The sequence below is a fragment of the Malus domestica genome, chromosome 08 (assembly GCF_042453785.1).
Source record: "Malus domestica chromosome 08, GDT2T_hap1".
NCBI lineage: Eukaryota > Viridiplantae > Streptophyta > Magnoliopsida > Rosales > Rosaceae > Malus > Malus domestica.
This window is the reverse complement of record NC_091668.1, coordinates 4,789,723-4,808,970: the sequence shown is the minus strand read 5'-3', so window position 1 is coordinate 4,808,970 and position 19,248 is coordinate 4,789,723. Positions and strand designations below refer to the sequence as shown.

At 37.9% G+C, this 19,248-nt stretch overlaps 1 protein-coding gene and 1 long non-coding RNA gene across 2 annotated transcripts; both read left to right on the top strand.

Moving 5' to 3' along the window:
* The first annotated feature begins 8,380 nt into the window (after positions 1-8,380).
* LOC139198457 (uncharacterized) lies at positions 8,381-10,102 on the top strand. Its single transcript, XR_011583987.1, has 2 exons — positions 8,381-9,072; positions 9,795-10,102. It is a non-coding gene; the product is annotated as an uncharacterized lncRNA (long non-coding RNA).
* Positions 10,103-16,098: 5,996 nt separating this feature from the next.
* Positions 16,099-18,068, top strand: LOC103440767 (acyl-lipid (9-3)-desaturase-like). Its single transcript, XM_008379467.4, has one exon. It carries the CDS (start codon positions 16,393-16,395, stop codon positions 17,740-17,742), a length of 1,350 nt encoding a protein of 449 aa, XP_008377689.3. The 5' UTR covers positions 16,099-16,392; the 3' UTR covers positions 17,743-18,068.
* Positions 18,069-19,248: the final 1,180 nt, after the last annotated feature.

Genomic DNA, 19,248 nt, shown 5'->3' with positions numbered 1-19,248 from the left:
AAAGGTACGAGCTGTGAAATTACAAGCCATTAGAGCAGATTTTGAATATTTAAGGATGAATGATGTTGAATCTCTGGATGACTATTTGGCTCGGTTCTTTGAGATAGTAAACAACCTGAAATCTCTAGGAGAAGATGTAACCGAAAAAAGGATTGTTCAAAAGCTGTTGATGAGTCTAAATAGGAGATATAAGTCCATAGTGTCAATCATTGAGGAAACCAGAGATCTGGACAGTATTAGAGTTGAAGAAGTCCTAGCCTCAGTAAAAGTCTATGATAAAAGAGAAGACTTGCATGATGAAAGAGATAAATACACTGGTACAGAGAGGGCATTCAGCAGTCTCAAGGTTGGAGGAAACGGAAGCAGTAATGGAAATTTCAAAGGCTCTCAGTATAAGACAAACTCAAAATGGACTCAATATAAAAAGGGGAAGAACTGGTCTCAGAATGGGAACTGGAGCAATACCAGTGGATCAAACTGGAACAACAACTCTGGAGGAAGTTGGAACAATAAGTTCAATCCACAGAACAAGCAAGGGAGTAATAGTCAAAGTGGTGTGAAACCACAGTGTCAAGTCTGCGAGAAATACCATTTTGGTGTGTGTAGATATAAAGGAAAAGCTAAGTGTGGAAAGTGCAATAGGTTTGGTCATATGGCAAAAGACTGTGATAACAACAGACAAGTGGCTAACTGTGCCAAGGAAGAAGATGTAACCACTGGTACAATGTTCTATGCTTGTCACTCAGCATCAATAGAACAAGATAAATCTGTGTGGTTTGTGGATAGTGCTTGTAGCAATCACATGACTTCTCAAGAGTCTCTTCTATTGAATCTTGACAGATCAGTGACTTGTAGAGTTAAAATGGGGACTGGAGATTTGGTTCAAGCAACAGGCAAGGGAACACTGGTAGTAAATACAAAGCATGGGAAGAGATACATCAACGAAGTCCTGTTAGTTCCAGGATTAGATGAAAACCTGCTGAGTGTTGGTCAAATGATGGAACACGGTTACTATGTTCTGTTTGGAGGCAACATGGCTGTGATCTTCGATGACAACAACCTTGAGAATGTGGTAGCCAAGGTAGTAATGACAGGGAACAGATGCTTTCCATTGTCTCTTGAATCTATAAATCCAGTGGCCAGAAAAGCATCAATTGAAGAAGAGTCTTGGATCTGGCATAAAAGGCTAGGTCACTTGAACTTTGCAAGTCTGAAAAGGATGCAGAAAGAAGGGTTGGTGCTTGGTTTGCCTGAACTATCTGAAATGAAATAAATCTGTGAGAGTTGTGTGTCTGGGAAGATGCATAGGGAACCATTTGATAAAGAGAAAGCTTGGAGAGCTAGTAATCCATTAGAACTGGTACACACAGATGTTTGTGGACCAATGCAGAATGAATCCATTGGTGGCAACAGATATTTCATAACATTCATAGATGATTTCTCAAGAATGTGTTGGGTGTACTTTCTTAGAAACAAATCTGATGTGTTCAATGTGTTTAAAAAATTCAAAGTCCTTGTGGAACTACAAAGTGGTTTTAAGCTCAAGAAGCTGAGAAGTGACAGAGGAGGTGAATATACATCCCATGAATTCTCAGACTTCTGTTCCAGCACTGGAATGGAGAGGCAATTGACAGTAGCATATTCTCCTCAGCAAAATGGAGTTGCTGAGAGAAGAAATAGAACCATTTGTGAAATGGCAAAATCTATGATGGCTGAGAAGAACATTCCTGTGATTTTCTGGGCTGAAGCAGTTGGAACTTCAGTATATCTGCAAAATAGATGTCCTACAATCTCTGTAAAGGGCAAGACTCCATTTGAAGCCTTCACAGGAAGAAAGCCAGGTGTAAAACACATGAGAATGTTCGGATGTATCTGTTATAGTCACATTCCATCCAAGCTTAGACAGAAGTTTGATGACAAAGCAAGCAAAGGAATTTTTATGGGGTATGGCAGTTGTGAGAAAGGTTACAGGATTTATAATCTTCAAACAGAGAAGATTATTCTCTCAAGAAGTGTAGTGTTTGATGAGAATAAGACCTGGAACTGGCAAAGCAAGCAAGATGAATCTGTCTACATACCTCTCACTATTGGAAATGAAAACACTGAGATGACAGAAACTGAAGAACATTTTCATGAACCTCATAGTATTGACTCTTCAAATCCTACTCAATTAATCTCAGATGATGAACATGTTTCTGGAAGCAACATTGTCAGTACAAGTCAAGGCTCAACACCAAGCAATACACCAGTAAAGCTGAGAAGCTTGGAGGACATTTATGCAAGATGTAACATGACCATTATTGAACCTGAAACTTATCATGAAGCCATTGAAGACAATGCATGGAAGGAAGCAATGAATTCTGAGATTGAAACTATTGAGAAAAATGGAACTTGGGAGCTGGTGGAAAGACCTGCAGACAAGCCTGTCATAGGAGTCAAATGGGTGTTCAAAACCAAACTGAATCTCGATGGATCAGTTCAAAAACACAAGGCTAGACTTGTGGCAAAAGGGTATGCTCAGAAACCTGGTATTGACTACAATGAAACCTTTGCCCCAGTGGCAAGGTTGGATACAATTCGAACCTTGATTGCACTTGCAGCACAAAAGGGTTGGAAATTGTTCCAACTAGATGTTAAGTCAGCCTTCTTAAATGGAGTGCTTGAGGAGGAGGTTTACACTGAGCAACCCGAGGGTTTTGAAGTAAAAAATGCAAGTCACAAGGTCTATAAGTTGAAGAAGGCTCTCTATGGTTTGAAGCAGGCTCCTAGAGCCTGGTACAGTGAGATTGACACTTATCTCACAAACTGCAATTTCAAAAGAAGCATAAGTGAGGCTACCTTATACACTAGAACTGATGATGAAGGAAATATGATCATAGTCTCTATATATGTTGATGATATAGTATACACTGGAGGTAGCAATACACTGCTCAGTGAGTTTAAAAGAGACATGATGCAGAAATATGAGATGACTGACTTAGGACTCTTACATCATTTCTTGGGAATGGGAGTTCTACAAACTGAAAGAGGGGTTTTTATTCATCAAAGCAAATATGCAAAGTCCTTACTTGTAAAGTTTGGTCTCGAGGATTGTAAGTCAGTGTCAATCCCTCTTCCCACTGGTGAGAGACTAAAGAAGGTGGATGGAAGTGAGTTAACTGATGAAGGTTTATTCAGGAAAATAGTTGGCAGTTTGCTATATTTAACTGCAACTAGGCCTGACATAATGTATGCAGCCAGTTTGCTATCACGGTTCATGCATGGTCCCACGAAGAAGCACATGGGAATAGCTAAAAGAGTTCTTAGATACATTCAAGGTACTCTCAGCTATGGCATTGAATTTACAAGGGACAAGGATGCTGTTTTGATTGGATTTTGTGACTCAGATTGGGCTGGCAGTGAAGATGACAGTAGGAGCACATCCGGGTATGCATTCAGTTTTGGTAGTGGTACATTTTCATGGGCCTCAGTCAAGCAAAACACAGTTGCATTGTCAACTGCAGAAGCTGAGTATGTCTCAGCAGCAGGAGCAACAGCTCAAGCCATCTGGCTAAGATTTGTTTTGGATGATTTTGGTGAATTGCAAGCTGATGCAACACCATTGTTTTGTGATAACATGTCTGCAATATCAATGGTCAAAAATCCTGTTTTTCATCAGAGAACCAGACACATAAACAGGAAATATCATTTCATTCGAGAAGCATTGCAGCAAGGATCCATTGATGTGAAGTACTGCAGAAGTGAAGAGCAGTTGGCAGATATATTTACAAAAGCTTTGCCTAAAGATCGATTTAATTACTTGAGGATGAAGTTAGGAGTAAAGCCAGTAAGCAGCTTAGGAGAGGCTGTTGAGAATTAAGCTGCATTCTTGCTTTAGAAGTTACCCTGCAGAAGCTAAACCTGCAGATGAAATCAAAAAGGAGCTGAGAAATGTGAAGTAATGAAGGCTTTACTAAATCAGGAGGAGCCATTGAATTTCAACGGCTAGTTCCTTTTTCCAGTTTTAGAAAGTTACAGCTGGTGTTTTTCTTTTGTTTTGTTAATTGATCTGAGTCTTCCCATCTTCTTCCAAGTGGATGGATGATATCCTCCAATAACCATTTATGGTTGGAGAGGAGTTCTAGGTCCCTAGATGTAGGATCTGTTTTAGACCGGCTGGTAAAAAGATATAGTCTTTAGTAATCTGTCATTTTGAGATATATGAAATACATAGACTCTTGCTCTTCCTATCTTCTCTTGAAAGAAACAAATTTCTTCAAACCCTTGCTCAAAGTTTCAATCTTTTATCAACCTAAACGATATGCCTGGTACCATTTCAAACAGTCTCCTGATTTCTGGGGTGGGGGCAATATCATTGCTATTTCATCCGATATAAGATGGTGATTTTGGAAGTGACCTATTGGGGCAAAGGCTTGAAATGGTCTCGATTCACTCGATAAAAATTCCCTCATTTGCATTGTGTTTCTTAAAATCAATTCAGGAGTACAATCTTAAAAAACCTTGATCTTGTGGAGAAGATGATATGCCAAATCCATCTTGATTGGTGCCATTCGTTTCCAATGCTTGCACTGTATTTATCTTTTTTGTACTGTAGGGCGTGCTCCTTAATCATTTCCCTTGTTGCAGCGTTTCACTCGTCTAGGTGGCAAGCTCCCAAAAGGTGTTTTGCTTGTTGGTCCACCTGGTACTAGAAAAACCATGTTAGCAGGAGCCATTGCTGGAGAAGCAGGGGTACCTTTCTTTTCATGCAGCGGCGGAGAGTTTCAAGAGATTTATGTTGGAAGTGGCTCTAATCCCCCAAGCCTTGCAAGTGAAGGCTATGTTATTCGACTCATGAAACTTGCTCAAATGATAGAAAGAGCTCGCTTGCTTCGGGTAGGGCAAAGAGATATTCTCCCATTATGTGTAATTGCAATGAAACCCTCCTCCATGTCAATATTTGGAGTCCCGTATTCTCCCATCGTCCCGAGCATCACGAGATGGCACTCCTCTCAGAACTCTTTTATAGCAAAGAGAACATTCAGAGTTCCAATCACGTAGTTATTCTGCGTGAATACTGCTCTTGACCGATCAATCATGGAGTAAGGGGCAGACCGCTGTTCCTCGAAATGGACCTCGGAATCAGGCTCAAATGATTTGAAGGCTTCTGACAAGAAGTCGAAATCACAAACATCACCAATGTAGAGTTCAATGGACTTTCCAGTGAGAGCTTTCCAACAACGGATGCGATCATGGATGGAGGCGATTGGAGTCAGGGAACCAAGACCAAGCTGATGGTCAAACAGACGGCGTACAAGGCTATCAACAATGGCAACCTCATAACCCTTCTTGGAGAGGTGAAGGGCTGTGGCCCAACCACAGTAGCCATCTCCACCAAAGACCATTACTCGCTGTGATTTAAATCTCCACCGGAGCTCTCATTGGCGCCATAGCTGGGTTCATTTGGGGCTTCCCTACTTGGAGAGAGTGTGGTTGCACGCACCGTGCAAGTACCACCAGAGGAGAAATTTAGAGAGCAGGAAGTTGAAAGCAAATGTGCCATCAATGTGTTTGCTTCCTCTTATACTTTACTGATATTCACATATACCTGCAAGGCATTATCCAAACTGTTAAAATCCTTCATTTGTTTCTTTGACAAGACGATATATATTCTAATCTACTCTAATATAAGGATTCGAACTTGGGTTCAAACTGCGATAATCGAAAATCCGTCTGTTTAAGTCCTAATAAGTTTCATGTAGTGATTTCATGACAGCATAACAAAGAAAGCAAATATTTCCAATGCAGCAAACACCCAATAATCTTTTGCACAGAAATATTCACACCTAAAGCATAATTCTTTAGACACCCCATTACATTTCTATCAAATTTACACTCTTTTGCTCTCTCTTCAATTTAAGGTTAGCAGGCATGGACTTAGTGCCTAGGCGTTAAGCGGGGAACCTAGATGGTTTTTTAAATTTAGAAAAATTTATTACATGACATAGAAATAAATGCCTATTTATATCTATAAAAATATATAATTATATTAGAATACATAAAATGCAAAATATAAGTTACCTATTGGCTATTGTCATCACCTAGACCTAGGCGACTTAGGCGCATTCTCTTATTTCTCAAACATCTAGAGATTAATTATGCCATCTAACACCTAGGCAAGACGTAAAAGGAACATTGGCGGGGCCTAGGCAGGAATTTGTAGAACAATGCTTCAATTAAAGAACATAACTAAACTAGCTTGAAAGTCATGGAACAAAAGCAGAACAAATAAAAAACTTAATTGAGAAGATAAATAAAAAATAAAAAGAAGTATTAGAGTGAGTTCTTACTATGACAGGATCAGCAGAGGTTGTGGGAAATAAGTGTGATGAAGGGATGATTTTCTGTTTGGTGTGTTGAGGGGAGGAAGGAGAAGAATCGAAAGCACATAGGTTATCCCTTTTTTATTCTTCTTGTAACAAACGATATTATCTACATTAAGAGAGAGGGAGTAGGTTTAGTCTCACAATGGGTTAGTAATAATATGGTCCAAATTCGCCTTTGGCGAGAATTGAACTTAAGACTTCCCACTTACAAGTGAAAATGAATACTACTAAACCGTAGTACTAAGTGGTAAAGTTATCCCTTTTATCTATTTTTCTAAAATACAAACTAATCTATAACAAGAAAAGCCCAATTCAATGCTCAAGTGGGCCCATGTGTTCGAATTTACATTGGGTTACAACCCATAAATATTCTAAAGTTTCTCACAAGTGATTTATGCACTCTTTTTTATTACGCAATTTACTTTTAATCTTAATTATGTGTATTATTTCTTTTTTCATTTGTTTTATTTAGGGAGGGTTGGATAACTATTTTATTTAGTTTTCAGTTTTTTTATTTTTAAGTTTAAGTTTTAAATGGTTTTCAGGTTTCACTTTTTTCAAAATTAAAATTTTATTTGGTAACAACTTTTATTTTTTAGTTTAAAAAAAATTAAAAACTTAAAACCAAAATAGTGAAAATTCAAGGCCAAACTTTGAAACTCATGGAAGTAGTTTTCAGTTTATGATTTTTATTTTGTTTCAAATGTTGAAAACTGAAAGTAATTACAAAACAAGTTTTTCAATTTTTAAAAAGATAAAAACAAAAACAAAAAACTGAGAACGAAATAATAATAAAAAATAATAATCAAAGTCCCTTTAGTGATTCAGAAAAACAAACATAATAGTGCAAAGATGAAAGGAGAAGTGTAGAAATCACCCCTTTCAATGAATCATCAGTTTTCTACGGAGATTTTTTTAGATGTTATAGTCAAACCATCCCATGTTATTATAGGAGTCAACACAACACCGCTATTAATATTATGGATTCGTAATATAAATAGGATTTCACACATCATTTTACTTCCCACATATTTTTGTTATTTTTTAGCATTGATCTTTTTCAATTCATTCGCTATGACAGCCAAAAGTTAAGCGGTGTGTGAGAAATAAAAATAATTGTGTGAATAGCACTACCCTATAATATATAAGCTTAGTTTTAGCTACGGTCTCTGAAACTAGATTTTAATCTCATTTTGTCTCCTGTAACTCAAAAGTTGTCACTTTACTCTCTAAAACTCAAAATTTGCTCAACTTTCTTGGAACTTGATTTTGAGTCCATTTTAACCTTGAAACTCAAAAATCGTCATTTTACTCTATAAAATACAAAATTCATTGCACATTGGCTTAATTCTGTTAATTCTATTATGTGGATTTGATTTTGATACACCAGGCTAATCAATTTCTTTTCATCTCTTGAATTTCTTTTACTTAATATTTTATGATTGTTGAATGTTAACAGATATTGGAGATTTATAATCACATTCATTGGTACAAATGGTGTAGTTTTATTGGGTGGTGGATCTCATGTATGTTCTAAGATGCGACTTTTAAGTTTTAGAAAGAAAATAGAGTTTACAAGTTAAAATGAAACGAATTTTAAATTTCATAAAATAAAATTATGAATTTTAAATTATAAAAAGCAAAATAAAATCAAAATCGAATCGAGTTTCAAATAGTGTAACTAAAAATAAATTATATGCATATGAACAAGATTCAATGTAAAGTGTGCCCATGAGTTGCAAAACTATTTCATGGGTAATGATTGTGCCAATGGGGATGAAGATAATTTCTCATATACGTGGCGTATCCATATAGCATATTCTTATTTTAATTTTTGGTCGGCCAAGTGGGTATACTCCAACTTGCATAATGTTGTAAATATTACGTGGATGGTCCACATGAATAGTTTGTTACTATTTATGCACAGTATTTTCACTATTCATTTGTGGAAAATTTGTAAAGTGAATAGTGCTTTCTTTTGTTTATATAAAGAAAGAAGAGGGGATGAATGAAGAGAGGTTCACGGGAGAGAAAGGAAGGAAAAGAAGAGAGAAGAGAGAGAGAGAGGAAAGAAGAGGAAGAGAGGAAGAAGAGAAAATGAGGGGGAGATTAAAGAGAGTTATCTTTGTACTCCTATTATTTCAGATTATAATGAAAGCACCACTGCTGCCCCGAGGACGTACTTCAGTCACACTGACTGTAGAGGAACCTCGTAAATTTTGTGTCTTGTTTCATTTATTCCGCTGCACCCACCGTCGATTTTACAACACGTTATCAGCACGAGAAGCTCTCATGTCGGTGGAAAGCACTACTTACCTCTCACCTCTATCGGCTGGAATCTCACAGATAAGAAAATCTTTTCATTTCATTCTCATATCTTTAAATAACTAATTTTCTTAAAGTAAATATACATGTGGTTATATAAGTATTGTCATTATTATTGGCAGAAAATCTCACAGTCATATGAGCTTTGCAACTCCAACTTCCTGACATCCGAGTGAAATACTTTCTTCTTGAAAGTTGTTTGTCCGCCTCGTACATAGAACATATCCAAATTTCAGAAATTGTCAACGGTGCGATCGTCGTAGATGACTGAAACTTCAACTCAGCTTCCATTTCCGCAGAAAACTGGACAGCCATCTTATGAGTACCAAACCTTCATTTTCAGAAGCTCAGCTCGAAACTGTTTCTTCACGAAAGTTGTTTGGTATCTTATTATCCATATCATACTAAATTTTGAGTTAAATCTAACGGTTTGATCTTCTTATAAGTGGCAGACAAAGAAAAGTGTGATTATTTTGGGTAGTTGGAAAGAAAGAAAAATATATATATAAATTGAAAAAGGGAGCAAATGGATGGTGTGTCGGTTGGACTATTTAAAGAAAACAAAAAGGTTTTGGAAGTGAGTTGCACCATTCTGAAAAAAAAAAAATAATAAAAACAAAAAAAATAAAAATAAAAAAATTGGAAAGGTGGATTGTTGGTGCATGATGTTGTCACAAAAGGAGAAAAGAACAAATATTATTGGATGGTACACGGCACCATGTGAATGAATAAGAAACGAAAATATATATTTATTTATGTGAATGGTGTTGGCTTAAAACACTTTCACAAGCTCTATTTATTTAAAGCAATTTATTTACAGTGGGTAGCATTATTACCCTTTGCTTTAAAGTTTTGATATTTATGTGCATGGTGTTGGTTTAAAGCCCATGTCACAAGTTCTATTTACTTTAAAGCAATTTATTTATCATGGACGGTTTTACCACCTACTGCTTTAAGTTTTGATTTCTGTGAATGGTGCTGAATTAAAGCCCTTGTCACAAGCTTTATTTACTTAAATGCAATTTATTTACTATGGTTGGAATTACCGCCTAGTGCTTTAATTTATTTATTGTACTTATCTTTTGTTACTATGAGTATATACAGGACCTGAAGTTCCTTGATCAGATCAGAACCTGCAGTTTCTTGATCCTCATCATATAAAATGATTGGACCCGAAGTTCCATCATACAAAAGGATCTGGCATGAAGTCCCTTGATCCTGAAGATCAGGACATGAAGTTCCTAGATGAGTACCGTAAGTTTGAAGTGCCGCAGTGCCTTAACTTAATTGTAATAAAAGCCATAAGAGTCTTAGTTTACAGACTATTAAATATGGACCAGAAGTTCCTTATGTCCATACTCAAAATGGTTTAGCAGAAGCCTTTATTAAGCGAATGAAATTGATTTCCCGCACTCTGCTCATGAAAACGAAATTGCCAATTTTCTACATGGGGACATGTAAACTTTACATGATGCATTATTAATTCGGTTGAGACATGTTACCGACCATCAATACTTCTCAGTACAACTCGGGTTTGGAACCAACCAAACATTATACATTTACGAGTTTTTGGTTGTGTTGTCTATGTGCCTGTAAGACTGCCACAACGTACTGAAATGAGGCATCATTGCAGATTAGGCATTGATGTTGAACACCATCTATCATTCAATATTTGGAATTCTTGATTGGGGATATGTTTACCGCATGGTTTGCGGACTGTCATTTTGATAAGACAATTTTCATGCCATTAGGGGGAGAAAATAATATCGTTCCAGAAGAACGATGAGAAAATATCATTCCAAAAGAATGATGAGAAAAGACCGTTCCAGAAGAACGAAGAGAATTTGTCTTATTTTGATTCACGAAGCAATCAATAAGAAAATGAAATATGAATAATTGAATGATGCAACGAAAGTGATGAAATCATATATACTTACTGCAAATGTGCCTACAAGAATTGATGTCTCTGTTGGATAAAATAATGAGACAGTAAATGATTTATCTGTTGCACGCCTGAAGCGTGGCAGATTTTTAGACTCAAAAGGTTCAGTTATTCGAAAGAAGAATAATATGGCACTACTGAACTATTGCATTCCCGAAGCATAACTGTTGCATGCCAGAAGCATGACAGTCGCCGCGTGGATACACGTCCCAGATAGGACAATCCACAGACATGGGAATATTGATGTCTCATGCATGAAGCATGATTGACGTATAGGTTCTAAATGACTCAACTCTTGGAAGTGGAGATTAAAATTCAAGCTCTATAACACTCAAGAAGAGGTTATGATCCGCATTCTCTAAACTATGACTATCCTGGAAGAGATAGTGTAATGCCCTTGAAGAGGCAATGGATATCCAAAGAAATGAAAAGCTTTTATGCATGCGCATGCACATGAGAATATGGGATCACGGATTGATGATAACCGATGGTAATTTTGGTTTTTACAAGTAGCTACTAAATTCATCAATGAGCTGTGTTAATATTGAGTCACGTTCTTTTGTTCGTCGACAAAAGAAAAATTATTGGCCAAAATGGAGAAAGGCAATTCCATTACAATTTTGTAAGAACGTGGGCAAATGAACCTATATATATTTGAATACAATACAAATAGCCAAAAGATGTTGAACCAAGGAGATTATATATGGCATTTGTAATACAGTGTAATACACTTACATGATATGACACAAGGTTGTAAACGAGTTCATATAAATGGAGAATTATATATGAAGGGTTGTGAGTCACCCACATCATATCTCCATAAGTAAATCCCTCAAATATACATGGGAGCAAATTGCTCTGTATAAATTCCAAAGGAAAATGTGTCATGAAGTGTAGAAAATCTCTGAATGATTCAAATTGCTTGAAGTAAGCCCCCGAAGGGTAAAGCATAAATTATGTACTCAATATCAATGGATGATATAAATTGCCTTAGTGAGTACTATCATTATGATATTGTTGCAACATACTAAAATCTCTTGCAAGAGTCAATGACAGTAAATTATAACTCTTGAAGAGTTGATAATATTAAATTGGGACTCCTGAAGAGTCTAGAAAAATTATAAAGTGTTGAAGGAATTATTGTCTCGAGCTGCAGATCGAACAATCTACCAACACGAATCTTATCCATGATATTTATGATATTAAAAGAACCATATGGATTGAAGATTATGAGTTGAATACTCATATGATGAAGACACTAAGAATAATCATTTATCTTCGTGAGGGTAAAGATAAATTAATATTTGGTCCAGAAGTACCACATCTTAGTGAAGTATATGCTTTATTGTATTTGGCACAATACATTGAATGAAATAAAGCTTATTTATTAATATCTCCAAGAAATTACAGATATATACATACACATGAGTTAAAACAAACAAACAGGATGAAGCCTTCACAAAGGTTGCTCATGTGAAGCCTCAGTACTCGGAAGTACCCCAGAAGGGGGAGGCACTGGAGATTGCTCATGTGGCACCCCAGTACTTAGCAAAACACCAGAAGGGGAAGGCATCAGTTGCTTTCGGAATCTAGCAACAAACCTCTGGTGATCACTTTGAATTCGACTTTCAGATTCCTGCAGTTGGTCGAGCTTTCTTTTCATGCTCGTAGAGTAACTATTTGCAAGCACGTGTAACACCCTATTCTCGTGCTTGAGCCCTCTGATCTCTTGTTTAAGACTTGCCACCTCCGCCATCAATGATTTAATTTGGCGAGTTTGAGCAAGTAGGCGTTGGCCCATATTGGAAACAGAGCCAGCACACTGAACACTGAGAGCCAAGGAGTCTTGAACAGCCGACTCTTCGGACCGTTCTGAAAGGATCTTGTTATCCCTTGGAGTGAGAAGATTCCTAGCTACCACAGTATCGGTTATGTTATTCTTCATCATAGAGTCCCCAACCGTAAGAGGACCATTAGAAGATAAGAAGGACGGGCGCCATATATTATCCTGACGCTGCTTGTCTGTATCACTCCTAAGACTCAAATCTAAGCAAATGTTAGATGGGCAAGTCATTTTTCAGAAATGATGAAGGAAAAACAGAGGTCAAATAAAATTTCAGAAATGCAAGAAGGGGAAATTTCTACAGGCAGCAACTTTCTGAGCATACCCTTGAACACAATTGATGTCTCTATAAAAGAAGAGGCAGCAGAGCCACTTGTTCAAAGATCGAAGAGGCACCGCTCTCCGAATTTCAAAAGCCAGATTTTCCTGAATAAAGTTCGTTGACATTTTTCAGACGTAATCCCAACTTTTTCAGATGTCGCGTGCAATTTTGTCAAAGATCTCTGACAAAGTTGAAAACGCGTAAATCTTACTGTTCTATTTACACCACAGTTGCTGACAAGAGTAAAAGCACAGCACCACCACTTGCTATTGGGAAATCTCTATATATGTCGACCTCTGTTCTCCATAACAAGGCAGACCTGCAACACTGCAAGAATACCTAACTCTTCCTCATCTCCGAGAATGCATCTTCAACATAGCATCTCGAAATACTTAGTTTTCTTCCTCTCCGAGAATACCTCTTCAAACATGTCACACCAGAGCAAGATTATCACATATCTTCAGGGACCAGAGCAAGATTATCTCATATCATGCAATCTCCCTGTCCTTTCCTTTGTCCATGTTCTTGCCTGCAAAGACAAGGATAAAGAAAGCAGTATGTCGGAACCTCCACTCAAACTCCAGGTAAGGAACCGACTGCCTGGAACCTTTCCTGATTGCTTACCTAGTATTGCTCTCGAGTAGTCATCTTCAACGGTTGGAGTTGGGTCCCCAGTCACCAAGAAGTGATGAACCATTCAAATGCAAGGGTTTGCATTCCACTCCTGCATCAGGGGACAAATCCTACAAGAGAAGATGCCACATATGCATGGGGGAAAACCAGGGAAAATACTACTGAAGCCAGGGGAGCAAGTAAGGAAAGTGAAAATGATACATTGAAGCATGTGGAGACAAGTGCAATGAACACGTGTTGATTCATCCACAACTAAACCGAAGAACCCTTGTCACGTGAAGCTCCTTATGGTCCAATTTCATTCAAGATCAAGCTTCGAAGGTCCTTAAAGAAATTACAAGTCCGATTCAAGATTAAGTGTCCACCACACTTGAATCAAATCTGCTCCAGATCAAAGGAGTAAATTCAGACCTTTGGATGCAAGTCTAGCAGAAAGTCCTACAACCCAGTTCAAGAAAAAGGCTGTGGAAAGTTAACAATAAGTAAAGCAACTCTTTTAGCAACTCTTCTTACTAAGAGACTAAAGCAGAACAATCAACGATCAACCTAAATGATTTGAAATCAGGGGGAGATACTCATCAAGGGGAGCATCCAAGACAGATCAAGATTTTAACGAGTCAATCGAAGACTTGTGGCCATCCAAGGGGGAGTGTTGTAAATATTACGTGGATGGTCCACATGAATAGTTTGTTACTATTTATGCACAGTATTTTCACTATTCATTTGTGGAAAATTTGTAAAGTGAATAGTGCTTTCTTTTGTTTATATAAAGAAAGAAGAGGGGATGAATGAAGAGAGGTTCACGGGAGAGAAAGGAAGGAAAAGAAGAGAGAAGAGAGAGAGAGAGGAAAGAAGAGGAAGAGAGGAAGAAGAGAAAATGAGGGGGAGATTAAAGAGAGTTATCTTTGTACTCCTATTATTTCAGATTATAATGAAAGCACCACTGCTGCCCCGAGGACGTACTCCAGTCACACTGACTGTAGAGGAACCTCGTAAATTTTGTGTCTTGTTTCATTTATTCCGCTGCACCCACCGTCGATTTTACAACACATAAAGATATTTTGATAGTTTCCCAAAAAAAAAATATTTTGATTGGTAACAGGATAAATTTTTTAAAAGAAAATTAACGAAAAATTTTAAAAAATTTCATTTTTAATGAAAATTTATTTTTAAAAGTATAGTAAATATATCAGGGATATGTATAAATGTGGTTTTTTTGTTAAAAATGAACAGTATTGGGAGTGTTTTGTTAAAACTTTCAATTTTTAATTGTGATGAGTAGTACAACACTTGTTTTATTAGAAGTGATGAGAAATTTTATTTTTAAAATTATTAACTTTTTAGCACACATATCACATTATTCGTATAATGACACTTGGTGTACTACTTTGTATACCGATCACACTGAAAAATCTCTATGATAACACAGAGATGCAGAATTTATCATTTTTGATGTAGAATATAAAAAAAAATAAAAAATTGGATCACAGAATTTCGAATATAATATTGAACACCACATGATTAGTTTTAATAATCATGGAAATGCCGTATTTAGCATGAAAAAGCGACATCTTTTCGCCTTTTCTGGATTCACCAAATGGTCCAAATCTACATGTTTCAATCCTTAACGTGGTGGGTGGCAGCATTCAAAAGTGTAGGAATCTTTTGACGAGAAGGTCCACTGAATTCCGACCTACACGATACAAGATGTCAATGTTGCACTGACTCAAACTATTTATCTGTTTTAATTAGGAATGTAATATCCACATATTCTTTTAATTTTCGATTGTCGGATCAGATAAAATAAAAAAGATCAATGGACATAAATTGACAAGGATGTATGAGAAGTAAAAAATGGTGTGTGGATAGCACACCCCTTTAATTATAACGTTACACAATGTTTTACTGTTTTACATTAACATATATAATGTGATATGATTATTTTAAAGGGAAACTAATGAAAAAGATTTGAAAGTTTTGATTTTTAATCAAAATGACAAAAATGTATTGTAAGTGAAGAACATCATGCGTGAATTTTTAAAGTAAAAATGTCTTTTTCATTAAAAAAAACCGTATGATAGTGTTTCGTTAGAATTATCTTATTTTAAGCCACTGACAAAACTCTGAAAAACAGAAAAAAGAAATTTGAACAAATGATATTATTTACTGAATAAAAAAAGAGTAAATTATAGCAATGGTCCCTCAACTAAAAATTCATTACCATTGGTCCCTCAACTTATCAAAATGTGTAGCTATAGTCATTTTCATCAATTTCGTCAAAATTTTGTCAAAAGAAGTTATGTTGGAATAACAATTTATATAATTAGGGTCCCTCAACTCATCAAAGTGTGTAATTATGGTCATTTTCGTCAACTACGTCAAATTTTTTGTTAAAACGAGTTATGTTGGAATGACCATTGCTACAATTAGATTAAAGTTAAGAGACCATTTATCCAGTTGAATTAAAGTTGAGGGACCAATGGTAATTAATTTTTAGTTGAGGGACCATAGCTGCACGTTTTGATGAGTTGAGAACCAATGATAATGAATTTTTAGTTGATAGACCATAGCTCCAATAAAATTAAAATTAAAGGATTATAACTACAATTTACTCATAAAAAAATTAATTTAACCTCGTAGTGGAGTAGCAAAAGTTTAATACTTTAAAGAGTTGTTAAAACAATACAAGTCTGCGGTGCTTGTTCAATTCCAATATCCCCACCAATTGCGCAAGTCGTAATCGTATCCCCTTCAAAAACTACAGAACAGCATCAGAAACCGAAAAACAGAGAAAGCAGAGTGAGCTCGAGAAATTCAAAAAAAGAAAACATCCGAATTCAAATCCTTTCCTCCCCAACATGCAATAATTATCAATCCACAGAAAAGTCTCTTCCTTTTGGAAAACCCAGAGAGGAGGAGTTCAGTTGGGAATCGAAAGCGTTTTTCCTCCCAGATCTGTCCAATGGCGGCAGAGTCAAAGAAGTACATTTCCCAGGAAAAACTCAGCACCCACAACAAGCCTGGAGATCTATGGATCTCGATACAGGGCAAGATCTACAACGTCTCCGATTGGGCCAACCACCATCCCGGCGGCGAGCTCCCGTTGCTCAGCCTCGCCGGCCAAGACGTCACGGATGCGTTCGTCGCCTACCACCCCGGCTCCGCCTGGCAGCACCTCGACCAGTTCTTCACCGGATTCCATCTCGAAGACTATTCTGTTTCCGAAGTTTCCAAAGATTACAGGAAGCTCGTCAACGAGTTTACGAAAATGGGGCTTTTCGAAAACAGTGGACACAGCGTCCATTTCTATCTGTTTCTGGTGGCAATGCTGTTTACTCTGAGCATCTACGGCGTCTTGTGCTCCGACAGCGGCTGGGTTCATCTGGGTTCCGGCGTATTGATGGGTTTTCTCTGGATTCAAAGCGGGTGGCTCGGCCACGATTCGGGTCACTACCAGATCATCAGAAGCAAAAAGGTGAACAGATTCGCCCAGATCCTCACCGGAAACTGCCTCGCCGGCATCAGTATTGCGTGGTGGAAGCGCAACCACAACGCCCACCACATTTCCGTCAACAGCCTCGAATTCGATCCGGATCTCCAGCACATGCCATTTTTCGCGGTGAATTCGAAACTGTTCAGCTCCCTCGCCTCTTATTACTACGACAGGAAGATGAATTTCGATGCTTTTACTAGGTTCATGGTTAGTTACCAGCACTGGACTTTTTACCCTGTCATGTGTCTTGCTAGGATTAACCTTTTTGCTCAGTCATTTTTACTGCTGTCATCCAAAAGATTGAGGGTAAAAAATAGGATCCAAGAAATCTTCGGGCTTTTGGTGTTTTGGATTTGGTATCCTCTGCTGGTTTCTTACCTCCCCAATTGGGGTGAAAGAGTAATGTTCGTTGTGGCAAGCTTTTCCGTCACTGGAATCCAACATGTGCAGTTCTGCTTGAACCATTTCTCTTCAAGTGTTTATGTCGGAACCCCTGCAGGGAACGATTGGTGCGAAAATCAGACGAATGGATCGCTCAATATAGTCTGCCACCCGTGGATGGACTGGTTCCACGGAGGATTGCAGTTCCAGATCGAGCACCATTTGTTTCCGCGGTTGCCTCGAGGCAACCTCAGGAAAGTTGCCCCCCTTGTCAAGGAACTCTGCAAGAAGCACAAGCTGCTTTACACAAGTGTGTCATTCTACAAGGCCAATGAACTCACCGTTGGGACGCTGCGCAAGGCAGCGCTGCAGGCTCGCGATCTTGCCAGCCCGGTTCCAAAGAATTTAGTTTGGGAAGCTGTACACTCTGTTGGTTGAGACCGGATGAAGAACGTTTGAATGTGAAGCTTTTTGTGAGATTTTGGATGGTGTGGTTATTTGTGCCTAAGGACAATAATGTTGTTGTTGTCAGAGGGGTATGGTAACTTAATTTTGATTGATATCTTTGAGAGTGGTGAGAGCCTTGATTTCAATTGGAACAAAATAATAATCATCTTTTAGGATTGCTTCCAAAATTCTTGTTTATATATAAACTTATTGTGCAAGTTTGTAGTAGGAGGGTTAACCAGTGTTGTTTGCGGCTAATTTGAATCGTTGTTGTTCACGGTTTATAGAATGAATAATTGGAGATTAAGTTGTGCTTATGTGTTGAGAAGAATCATTTAACTAGCTTTCATCCGTTGATCGCTCAAACTTCAATTTCATTGCTGTCGTTTCTCTTCGTTTAGTTGTTAATTTCAGTTTTCAATTTAAGTTCAATTCATTCAAATCCCTAATTGTTTGTTTGTTTAAGTTAGTTTTTAGTATTTGTTTAGTTTGTGCTAATTAGCAGCTCTTCTAATCCTCGGAATAGAACGATCATTGCTTCCTCGTACTACAATTACTTCTTCAACAGGGTTTAGTTTGTGTTAGTTTCTACCACATCAAATTTTAGCGCACGTCTGCTAATGTACTTCTTAATCCTCTAATTCGTGTTCAAAATCACATATTCAGAGCTGGAGATTGGAGATGTAAACCATTGTTTGCTTTGATTAGTTTGTTTCTGATAGCTCAGTTTACCATTTCATTGGTGCTTTTGCTCTCTCTCTCCCTCCCCCTCTCCCTTTCACTGTTCCTTTTTGTGCTAGTTGGGATTAGTTGATGTCACCTTTGATGGCATTGGTTCAGATCCAATTCCAAAACAAACCTTATGTATTGACGAGGGGCTTTATTTTCATGGAACGTAATAGTTCAATTGTCAAAAATGCACTATAAGAGCAACACTGACGATAGCAAACAAATAAAATCTCAAAATGACGACTTTCAAGGTGCAATATAAAAGTTACGTGAAGCATATCACATCAAGTCATTTTCAATTCGCTCTAATTCTTCTTCGCCAACTGGAACACTTAGAGCAAGTCCAGCCTCGCTCTTTGCTGGGGGGACGAGCTGCAGGAAAGGGCCCGAGGGCCGGTTAGTTCTTCTCTAGCCATGGAGAGCCCGAGTGAGGGTGGGAGCCCGAGGGCCGGGGGGGGTGGGCAATTGATAGGCATGTGGCCCGAGGCCCATGACGTCAGGCCTGGGTCCGGGCTTTTTATTTTTATTTTTTTTGTGTCAGGTGCGTGCCCCTCACTCGCGAGTGGGGGCGCGTCGCCCGACAGGATTTCAGGCAAGTGGCCCGCTCACCCAGTTACCGTTGGGAAGCCACGTGGCTTCCCACGGTCCGTTCGATCCCAACGGCTCTTTAATACGAGCTGTCCGATTTGCAACGGTAATAAAAAAAACTGATTTTATATCAACCGTTCGATCTAAGATCAACGATTGATATTAATCTGCGTTATAAAT

What these genes read in the sequence shown, in the direction of transcription:
- LOC103440767 (XM_008379467.4), top strand. Translation starts at nt 16,393, where the DNA reads ATGGCGGCAGAGTCAAAGAAGTACATTTCCCAGGAAAAACTCAGCACC.